This window comes from Zingiber officinale, chromosome 8B (genome assembly GCF_018446385.1).
Source record: "Zingiber officinale cultivar Zhangliang chromosome 8B, Zo_v1.1, whole genome shotgun sequence".
In the NCBI taxonomy this organism is placed as follows: domain Eukaryota; kingdom Viridiplantae; phylum Streptophyta; class Magnoliopsida; order Zingiberales; family Zingiberaceae; genus Zingiber; species Zingiber officinale.
The window spans coordinates 64,085,940-64,097,989 of record NC_056001.1 but is presented as its reverse complement, the minus strand read 5'-3'; the positions used below and the strand labels follow the sequence as shown (position 1 = coordinate 64,097,989).

Below are 12,050 nucleotides of genomic sequence, written 5' to 3'. Positions count from 1 at the left end.
TGATCCTATAAAAATTTTCAACCGATTATTAAGATAAAAATATTTATAACAGACGGTCCATCAGTATTATTAATTAGATAAATTACCATCCATTAATCGAGCAAACACTGCAATTTAATACTATGGGAAAGGTTAGGTTTGCATGCACTAGCAAAAGTCAACGGTGGGGGAATTAAGTCAAAATGGGACGATGAGTCTACCGCACTTGAAGAAATGATCTGTATGCCTCCAAATGTTGGATTTCTGAGCCGTATCTATCGCCCCAGATTTGTACATGACCTGATTAACCATTTTTCTCGAAGAGGGAAGAAGATCTATTTAAAGAAGGTATGTTTAAGAAGAATCAAAGCCGCCAAAGGTAGAAGAAGACTTATGGCTCAAAGGCTTAGCCCTTTCTTCCTCTTCCTCGCCGTCTTGCCAGTACTCGCCGTCTACACGACGCAGCTCCCAGCCCCCGGGCCACTGGTGTCCCCCAGGGAGAACGCGACGGAGTTCATCCGGTCGCGCTGCGGCGCCACGCGGTACCCCGGCCTCTGCTACACTTCGCTGGCGGGATACTCCGGCGCCGTCCAGCAGAACCCGGCCCAGCTCGCCCGCCTCTCCGCCAACGTAACCCTCTCTCGCCTCGCCTCCCTCATGGCCCGTGTCACCCGCCACCGCCGGGCCTGCCACCCACTCAACGTATCCGCCGCCACCGCTGCCTGCCCCGAGGCGGCGGCGCTGGGCGACTGCGCGGAGACCCTCGGAGAAGCGTCCGACCTGACAAGAAAGACCGAGGAGGAGCTGCGCGGGCTGGCGGAGGGCCCGGCGGCGGATGCGGCTTGGCGGGTGTCCAACGCGCAGACGTGGATGAGCGCGGTGGTCAGCGACGAGGAGACGTGCTCCGACGGGTTCGAGGAGGTGGCTGCCGGAAGTCGAGCGAAGACGGACGTTACCCGGCGGTTATGGCACGTGAAGAAGTACACCAGTAACGCACTTGGCTTGGTCAACAGCCTCACCGGCACTCTGTGACGCATCACGTCTCGGTTGAACGGGATTACTTTCTATTTGCATTAGTGAGGCGTTGACTATTTTCCGCTAATAATAACAATAATGAATAGTCAACGTTGGCATTGACCAGTGGGTCTTCTCTTAAATGAATAACTGAGAAACAAGTAGGGGCAATCAAAAAATAACTTTCAAATTTAAGGTCATATTTAAAAGTATTAATAAAAAAAATCTCTTCTCCCTTTAATTATTTAAATTGACACTATAATTTATCTTCATTTACACACTCTGATGCATTAAGTGAACGTGTTCATCTTTGGGTAAATTTACATGCATCCCCATTGGCAAACATAATTTTATATGTACTTCCCATTGAAAAAATTTTATTTTCACTCCCTAATTTAATATACTTACCTAATTGCCCCTGATATTTTAAATATAAAGTCTAAAAATGAATATAAATCCTCTTAAATTCAGTACATTAAACTAGAATCTAGTATATTTTTTATCAAATTGAGTACGATTCTTTTTCCGGATGAAAAATATACTAATTTTTTTTTAAATGGTACTCAATTAGATGGAAAATATACTAGATTTTCTTTAAATGATACTCAATTGAATGAAAAATATACTAGATTTTTTTCAAATGGTACTGAATTTAGGAGGAATTATATTAAATAGGAAAAATGTCGTACTCAATTTAATAGAAAATATACTCGATTCTAGTTTAAAATGCTGAATTTAATAGGAATTATACTCATTTTTAGACTATTTATATCTAAAAAAAATATGAAGGGCAATTTTAATAGAAAATATACTCAAATATACTAATTTTTTTTTAAAAATGATACTCAATTGGATAGAAAATATACTAGATTTTCTTTAAATGATACTTAATTGGATAGAAAATATACTAGATTTTCGTTTTACATGGTGTTGAATTTAGGAGGAATTATATTAAAAAGGGGAAAAAAATATGCTCAATTTAATAGAAAATATACTCGATTATAATGTAAAGTTCTGAATTTAAGAAGAATTATACTCATTTTTGGATCTTTTGTACCTAAAAAATTTGAGGGACAATTAGGTCATAATATTTGTATGAGAGAGTTGAAGTAAATAAAACTTTACATGCATAAAGTGGAAATAAAATTTTTTATGAGTGGGGATTATATATAAAATTTAAATTATGATTAAAATTTTTTCTCTACTTTCTATCCTATTTATTTAAAAGAATTAATGAAAGAATTATATCAGCATAAGAAAAAGTAAGCAATTGTTTAAAGAAATTTAATAAACATATAATGATCAAAGTCTAAAACATATAATAGTTTAGTCTAAAACAACTAATTCGTCTGGTCGCGTTAGTGAACGTCATCCATCTAATCAAATCAAATAATCAAATTTAAAAATTAAGATAAATGATCAAAGTTAAGTGACTATTATTTTGAATCCGGTGGATTTTAATACGCGGATGATACGACGAATAAATTAGGATCCTCGAAGTTAGATTTGATGTTAAAAAAGGCGGTTAATGTAAAGGTCAAAATTAAGAAAGTTAGATTTGTTGTTAAAAAAGTCGATTAATGTAAAGGTTAAAATCAAGAAGGTCAACTCTCGGTGCTAGTACGGTCGTATATCTCGATCGATTGGATTAGCCGGTTGGATCGCTAGTCCGATCGAATCTCAAATCTCTCAAAGTTAGCAAAACCTCGGGTCATATCAGTGCCAATCCAAAATGAGTTAAGTGTCACCGCCGAGTACTCTGCCCGATCGAATCAAAGGTTCGATCGGACACGCTAGGCCCATCGCTCGATTGAACCAAACTCTACATTCAAGTGTAGTGGCCGAGTGCAAGATAAATCCCTAATATAAACCCGGGCAGAATTAGAGCCTGTCGGACGCCCGAGCTCAGCTCCCCACTTCGCAGAAGCGGGACTCCCAGTCTACAGCCGGTCGATCCCCTAGTCGGTCGGACTTCACAGAGGCAAGGCTCCCAATCTATAGCCGGTCGACCCCATAGTCGGTTGGACCTAAGGAGGCCAACTCTCCACTTCTTTAAGACAAAGCTCCCAACACAAACCTGGTCAACCCAAGCGCTAGTCGGACTTACAAGGTCCACCTTCCCACTTCTCCAGTGTAAGTCCCCCAGTATAAACCTGGGCATACTTAGTGCCGGTCGGACTTACAGGACCCATCTCCCCATTTCTCCAATGCACGGTTCTCAACATAGAGTCGGTCTACCCCAACACTTGTAAGATCTACGGGGCCTAGCTCCCCGCTTCTCCAATGTAAGGTTCTCAGTACAAACTTGGTCAACCCAAGTTTCGGTCAGATCTACAGGGCCTAACTCCCCATTTCTCTAATGCATGGTTCGTAGTATATATTCGGTCGACCCTAAAGTCGGTTGGATCTCCTCTAGGAGATAATCTTATTAGAGAATCGCAACAACTTGTCAGAGAATCAAGGGAATATTCCCTATGCTATTTATATAACAGAAATAGCGGAAACTTCTATCCTCCCAAATGTAAAAATTGCGGGTCTATTTTAGGAAAGGTGTCAGAACATCATAATGATTGGTCCTTTTTGGGAAAGACATTGATATTCAGGTACAAAGGAATCATAATACTATAAAAGGGAGTCTCTATCTACAAACGCAAGTACTCGAGGTCTCACTATCACAATTCATCATTCATTACTACTATTCTCCATCTTCTTCATCTATTATTTGACTTGAGCGTCGGAGTATCTACGCCAGAGACCCCCTCCCTGACCTGATGACAAACACTCTCTTCTCCTAATTCCTGTCTTTGTCGCTCAAATTCATCTGTATCATTGAGGTCCTCATCTCCTCGTAGTTAATATCAGAGTCACCTAGCCAACCCGTCATTTCCCTTGATTTTAGACAGGATTAAATTTGATGTCGTCTATGGAAACTTCGCATGAATTTGAAATGCGGAGATGGAAAAAACTGGACGACTCACTACCGTTACTTTGTCGTAAGAAGGTTTAAGTTGCTAATAATTGCCTGAGCGCAGAAGTTAGTGTAGCAACAACAAGAAGAAGTCAGGGGTCCTCTACTGCACGACCAGGCTACGTTAATGACGGCCCCTCACACCAAGCAAGGGACCCAAGTAGAAAGCCCGAGTGGGTTCTAACTTATTCCTCCTCCGATTGGCTTCATGCAAGCACCTGTGCAATTGATTAGCTTGTCGTCCGTGTCACCCTCCTCGATTGCACATCATAGGGCATTGTTCCACACTCCATTCGACGATATGGGACGAACGGAAAGACCCCAAGTATCATCTTTGAAGACGCGTCCACTCAGTATCTTCAAAAGAGGAAAGCGTTGATGGATAGTATCTCTCCTAAGTGAATAAGTTTGCCGTTCTCCCAAGAAATTTTAGAGGACAAACTACTGAGCTGCTTCTGGCCGTTAGCAATTGGAGAATATGGAGGAATAACCAACCCAAAATATCATCTACTTAAATTTGAAAACGTAGTCATCCTTTATCAATACACGGATGACGTTAAGTGCCGAGTGTTCCTTACCACTCTTTACTGCTGGCACAAAGATAGTTCAATAGACTCCCTGCCAAGTCTATTTGTTGCTTCAAAGATTTTTGTAAAACCTTCCTACACCACTTTACCAGTAGTAGGAGGTACCATAAGACCAGCTTGACTCTGTTCATGCTTAAGGGGCCAAGGAATCCCTGCGACTATACATCAAGAGATTTAACTAAGTGGCACTAGATGTTTTGTTCGTCACTTCTGAAATATTAATAAGTGTCTTCTCCCAAAGCCTCTTAGAAGGAGAACTCTTCCATCTCTCATTAGAAAGCCCACAAAGGACTTCAACAATTTACTGGGGAAAGCGGTCAAATACATTAATATAAAAAAGCTCAGGCCGCCATGAAAAAGGAGGTGATTATCTCAGCTCCGATCTGTAAAGTCGATAAGAAACCACCATCACCTCTAAAATGCCCCCAAAACCCTCACCTGAATCTTCTGCCAGTCTGGGAAGAGAGAACAACCCGGGAAGTGGATAAGTTACGACCTAAAAGGTGTAGACTTTTTTGTGACTACCATCAATCCCCTCTTCAAGCTACCAGTAAATGCCATCAGTATGCCAAGAGGCTCTGTCGAATGGCTAAGTCAGGAGTGTTGGATCGAGACGTGCTAGAGGGGGGGGGGGGTGAATAGCGCTCGTGGCTATTTGTTCGATTAACGGAAAACTATCGGAGTAATTAAAATGCAGCGGAATAAAATAAACACAAAGACACAAAGGGATTTGACTTTGTTCGGAGCCTAAGGCGACTCCTACTCGAAGGCCCGCGATCTTTGATCGCTTCCGGTAGGCAACAACTATAAGCTCGATAAGAATTACAGATTACAAAATGTAACAGCAATTAGAATAACTTTGTACCTACAACTTAAAGAAGAGAAAAACGAAGCTCCGGGTAGTCGGAATGTTGCAACAACACTTCGGAATGACTTTGTTAGCAGCACGTTGAAGAAGGAAAGCTCAGAACTTGATTGCTTGAGATGCTGGTCGAAACCCCCTTATAAAGGGTGTTCAAGGCGCCTTGAAGGCTGTTCAAGGCGCCTCCATGCTGCCTAGTCTTCCGCGTGGATCAGATCTGAACTGGTCGAACTTCATCCCTTGGAGGCGCCTTAAACCCTGCTCAAGGCGCCTTCCAAGGCGCCTTATACTCCCTTCAAGGCGCCTTCGATGAACTTTCGCAGCCAGTTGTCGCCCAAGGCGCCTCAAGCTCCATGGAGGCGCCTCGGTACTGCTCATCCGAGGCTTTAGGTTGCTCATTTGCACCGCAAGATACGTTAGTCTCAAACAATATCCTGCAACACAAAGTTAGCACAATAAACATGATAAATGAAGTATAGAGCAGGTCTCCTGACGTCTGAAATCGACTGGGTTTACCGGAAACCCTAGGGTCGACCCGACGCCTCTTGTTCCTCTACGGGAACGCGTCCTCACCTACTCCACTCAGAGATTTACCTGTTGTCGATCCTCCGGATCGACTGGACTTTGCTCAAGACTCGATGCTTGGACTTTTCTTTGGACATCCGCTTCCCGCTAGTCCAGCCTTTCACCGTTCGCGACACGGGACTTTCCACCTAGGGTTACCACCCCCTAGGACTTTTGCTTGAAGCCATCGACCTGCCAAGACTTTCCGCATAGGGTTACCACCCCCTATGACCTAGGGTTACCACCCCCTAGGGTTTTCCCTTTGCCTAACCGCAGCTAGGACTTTTCTCCACCTAGGGTTACCACCCCCTAGGACCTAGGGTTACCACCCCCTAGGGTTTTCACCTTCCTAATCGCAGTTAGGACTTTCCTGAAATACTCATTCAACATGTTAGATAACAGAGAATCTTAACTTTGAATCTCTTTGCCATTATCAAAACTTAGGTTCGATCGTCGGATGCTTCCTGCACCAACAATCTCCCCCCTTTTAATTATGGCAACAAAAATTCAAAGTTAAGAAAATAATGCCATTAAAAGATAATCATGAAAATATAAGCATAATTATAATTAAGTGCAGAGCTAAATTAAGTGCAGAGCTCCCCCTTTATATAAAGACTCCCCCTTAATAAAAGCTCACTTTTTAAAATTTGAATTTCTTTTAATTTTCTTTAATTCTTTGAATTTTCTTCTACTTTCCCCCTTTGCCATATATCAAAAATCAGTTGAAAGCAAGTTTTAAGATTTTAAGAAAACAATCTTTTTGAGAGAAGGTAGAAGAAGGCTTGTGAAACTTAGTTAAACGAAAAAAATTTTCACCTAAGTTTAAAAGGCTAATATATGGATGATTTCGAATGATGCCTTTAGCCACTTTAGAGACTTGGTTGTTTCTAGAAAGACATACCTAACTAAAGTTAGAAAAACTTAGCTAGATTTTTTTTTTTTTAAATTTTGGATAAAGAGGGAGTGACTAAATGTTTAATTTAGGTTATTTATTTTAGTTGGTCTTTAAGTCCAAGCATGAGGTTAAATAGATTTTAAGTTATCCAGATTGTTTTGTTCAGGTATCAGAGCCCTAAAGTATGAGCATGCTCAAGCTTCAAATCTCCATTTCCTTCAGGGCTAATTCCATATTCTTGTAAGTCTCGTAAATTTAGGGGAGCAAGATTTTCAAGTATTTTTCAAAGGATTTTGAAATTAGTTTTCCAAAGATTTTTCAAAGATTTTTGAATAGGCTTTTCAAGTATTTTTCAAAGGATTTTGAAACTAGTTTTTCAAATATTTTTCAAAGGATTTTGAAAAAGTTTTTCAAGTATTTTTCAAAGGATTTTGAAACTAGTTTTTCAAGTATTTTTCAAAATATTTTGAAAAAGTTTTTCAAGTATTTTTCAAAGGATTTTGAAACTAGTTTTTCAAATATTTTTCAAAGGATTTTGAAAAAGTTTTACAAGTATTTTTCAAAAGATTTTGAAAAAGTTTTTCAAGTATTTTTCAAAGGATTTTGAAACTAGTTTTTCAAGTATTTTTCAAAAGATTTTGAATAAGTTTTTCAAATAATTTTGAAATTGATTTTGAAAAGATTTTTAAATAATTTTAAAATTGATTTTGAAAAGATTTTAAATAATTTTGAAATTAATTTTGAAAAGATTTTTAAATAATTTTGAAATTGATTTTGAAAAGATTTTTCAAATAAATTTTGAAATTAATTTTGAAATTGATTTTGAAAAGATTTTTAAATAATTTTGAAATTGATTTTGAAAAGATTTTTAATAATTTTGAAATTAATTTTGAAAATATTTTTAAATAATTTTGAAATTGATTTTGAAAAGATTTTTCAATAATTTTTAAATTGATTTTGAAAAGAATTTTAAATAATTTTGAAATTGATTTTGAAAAGTTTTTTAAATAATTTTGAAAAGTTTTTTAAATAATTTTGAAATTGATTTTGAAAAGATTTTAAATAATTTTGAAATTAATTTTGAAAATATTTTTAAATAATTTTGAAATTGATTTTGAAAAGATTTTTCAAATAAATTTTGAAATTAATTTTGAAAAGATTTTTAAATAATTTTGAAATTAATTTTGAAAAGATTTTTAAATAATTTTGAAATTGATTTTGAAAAGATTTTAAAAAATTTTGAAATTGATTTTGAAAAGATTTTTAAATAATTTTGAAATTGATTTTGAAAAATTTTAAATAATTTTGAAAATATTTTTAAATAATTTTGAAATTAATTTTGAAAAGATTTTTAAAATAATTTTGAAATTAAGTTTGAAAAGATTTTTAAAATAATTTTGAAAGATTTTTCAAATGATTTTGAAATTAAGTTTAAAAAAATTTTTAAAAAATTTTGAAATTAATTTTGAAAAGATTTTTAAATAATTTTGAAATTGATTTTGAAAAGATTTTTAAATAATTTTGAAATTGATTTTGAAAAGTTTTTTAAATAATTTTGAAATTGATTTTGAAAAGATTTTTAAATAATTTTGAAATTAATTTTGAATTGATTTAATTATCAGTTTGAGTTTAATTACTTAGTCATCTCGCTCGATCTAAATTTTCAATCAGGGAATCCTATAATTGTTGTGAGATGAATTGAGGTTCAATTTAAGGGTTTTGTTTTACTTTGTGTTAGATTTAGGTTTAGCTTTGGGTTCAACAAGTAAGCATTCTTTGGATAAACTTCTGGGCTATGGTGAGTCACAAGGAACTCATTAAAGTAACCATGCCTTCGAGGGTTTCCAAATAGTCCTACCCATTGAACTTAATACTAAAACTTGGTCTAACTAGTTAGGATCCATTTAAGGGTAGCTTCGATCAGTTCCACTTGGCCAAATGCACCAGGTCGAAGCCATATCTTCCTAGACATGCGATGCCCAAGCTTCCCTAACGTACTATCATCCAAAAACTTCACCAGTACTGTGGTTCAAGTTAAACTTATCCCGTTTTAATCTAACCTTAATTACTCTGCCGGGTAATCTATTCTTGTTTTACCCATTCCGGGTAAATTAGGTTCAGTTACCCTGTCGGGTAGTTCAGTTGGAGGTGCCAGCTAGTTTGGATCCTCCATCTACTTTTCATTTTCATAATTTCGACTTGTTGAATTTTGAATTTGTAATTAAATTTTGAATTTTGAATTTTGAATTTGTATTTTGAATTTTGAATTTTTAATTTTGAATTTTGAATTTGTAATTTAATTTTGAATTTGTATTTTGAATTTTGAATTTTTAATTTTGAATTTGTATTTTGAATTTTGAATTTTGAATTTTGAATTTTTAATTTAATTTTGAATTTTAAATTTTGAATTTGTAATTTAATTTTGAATTTTTAATTTAATTTCGAATTTTGAATTTGTAATTAAATTTTGAATTTTGAATTTTGAATTTGTAATTTAATTTTTAATTTTTAATTTTGAATTTTTATTTTGAATTTTGAATTTTGAATTTTGAATTTTGAATTTGTAATTTAATTTTGAATTTTTAATTTAATTTCGAATTTTAAATTTTGAATTTGTAATTTAATTTTGAATTTTAAATTTTGAATTTGATTGTAATTTTAAATTTTGAATTTGTAATTTAATTTTGAATTTTTTATTTAATTTTGAATTTTAAATTTTGAATTTGATTTTTAATTTTGTAATTTAATTTTGAATTTTGAATTAAGATCGTTTTCATTTTAGCTTTCCCTGGATCACGGCCTCGATATGGTTTGTCGAGGTAGTATATTTGATCCTTCGGAACCCAGTATTGGCCAAGTCCAATTTGATTTATCAATTTGGACTTGGGGACCCATGCTTGGTCTGATTTACTACTTTGTTTGTTTATTAAGGATAAATAAGATTTATATTTCTTTTTTACTTTTATATCCTAGCCCAGTTCTATTGTAGACGGCTCTTTGTGTCCCAAGAATTAGATCCAAATTCTTGGAGCCCAGAGAGAACTTTTCTAAAGTAATTTTTAAATCTTTTAACTGATTTTTCAGATTTGAATTTTCTTTCTCAAGTTGTTGTACTTGAGTTGAATCTTCAGTTAAAGATTTTGAGTTAGTTACTCCTTTAAGAATGATTACTTCTTTTAAAAGTGGCTTAATTTTCAAATTTGACTTGGCTAATAAATAATTGACTAAATTATTAAGCCTAGGAATACTTACAGTGAGTCTGGCCCTTCGAAACGGATGCGGATCCGTGGCTTTGCTCGAGCTCGATTTCCGATTCGATGATCCGGTCCCGGCCATCAATGCGAGTAAACTCGTTGGTCGAGTTCATCGTCTTCGTCCTCCAAGAAGATTCGTCCCAAGTTGCCTTTAGGGCCTTCTTCTTCTTTGCTTCTTGGCTTCCTTTTGATTGGGGCATTGCTTTTATATGCCCCTTTGGTTGCACCGTAGCAAGTGACTTCGAACTTTGCCTTTGAGTTCTGTTGAGCCTCCTTGGATTGAACTGCCTTCTTTAGATCTTTCTTGTTGAATCCCTTCTTCTTTTTGTAGAGCTTCTTCACGAGATTCACTAGTTCGCTGGTCAGTTCATCCTCTGAATCTTCTGAGTCGGGTTCGTCTTCTGATTTCGATTCAATCTTTCGCCGTACTCTTGATTCCCTTGTTCGACTTGTACCTGCAACCAAAGCAATGCCCTTCTCGGATGGCTGTGCATTAGTTTGTTCATGGAGTTCAAATTCACTAAATAATTCGTCTAATTTTAAGGAAGACAAATCCTTAGAGACTTTGTAGGCATCTACCATTGATGCCCACAATGAGCTCCTAGGAAATGAGTTAAGAGCATACCTTATTATATCTCTGTTTTCTACCTTCTGCCCGATTCCATGTAGAGAATTCAGGATATCTTGAATTCGGGCGTGCAAAGAGCTTGCCGTCTTGCCTTCCTGCATTTTCAAATTGTATAGTTTATTTAGCAACAAATCACGCTTACTTACCTTGGTTTCCGAGGTGCCTTCGTGAAGTTCGATCAGTTTCTCCCATAGCTCTTTTGCGGAGGAGAATGGACCGACTCTGTTGAGCTCTTCTTTGGTAAGACCGCACTGAATGGTGCAGGTGGCTTTGGCGTCTGCTTCCACCTTTTTGATAAATGCTGGCTCCCAGTTCTCACAGGATGTAGGCTTACCGTCTGTATCAGTTGGTAGTTGCAGTCCTGTTTTGACGATCATCCAGGTGTCGAACTGGATCTTTAGATATATCTCCATTCGCCCCTTCCAATATCCGAAGTCTTCTCCGGAAAATAGTGGGGGACGAACGGTGCTATATCCTTCCTGTTGGGCCATTTAGATCTACAGAAACAGAAACAACAAGATCTATTCCAAGACTGAGTCTTGGATTAGTAGTGCGGGTAGGAAAAAAGAAAAAAACGAGCCCAAGTGGTATTGACCAACTTTGAACAACTTCGATTTGAAAAAGAATTAGAATATAGCTATGTGGCTAAATTCTAATTGACTCCGAACAAAACCATGAAAAAAAACTGTTTTGAATGGTGGTTGCACCGATTCAAAAACAACCCCGCTCTGATACCAATTGTTGGATCGAGACGCACTAGAGGGGGGGGGGGTGAATAGCGCTCGTGGCTATTTGTTCGATTAACGGAAAACTATCGGAGTAATTAAAATGCAGCGGAATAAAATAAACACAAAGACACAAAGGGATTTTACTTCGTTCGGAGCCTAAGGCGACTCCTACTCGAAGGCCCGCGATCCTTGATCGCTTCCGGTGGGCAACAACTATAAGCTCGATAAGAATTACAGATTACAAAATGTAACAGCAATTAGAATAACTTTGTACCGACAACTTAAAGAAGAGAAAAATGAAGCTCCGGGTCGTCGGAATATTGCAACAGCACTTTGGAATGACTTTGTTAGCAGCACGTTGAAGAAGGAAAGCTCAGAACTTGATTGCTTGAGATGCTGGTCGAAACCCCCTTATAAAGGGTGTTCAAGGCGTCTTGAAGGCTATTCAAGGCGCCTCCATGCTGCCTAGTCTTCCGCGTGGATCAGATCTGAACTGGTCAAACTTCATCCCTTAGAGGCGCCTTATACCCTGCTCAAGGCGCCTTCCAAGGCGCCTTATACTCCCTTCAAG

At 36.9% G+C, this 12,050-nt stretch overlaps 1 protein-coding gene across 1 annotated transcript; it reads left to right on the top strand.

Moving 5' to 3' along the window:
• Positions 1–372: 372 nt before the first annotated feature.
• LOC122013901 (21 kDa protein-like) lies at positions 373–1,011 on the top strand. Its single transcript, XM_042570113.1, has one exon. The coding sequence runs from the start codon at positions 373–375 to the stop codon at positions 1,009–1,011; it is 639 nt and encodes a 212-aa protein (XP_042426047.1).
• Positions 1,012–12,050: the final 11,039 nt, after the last annotated feature.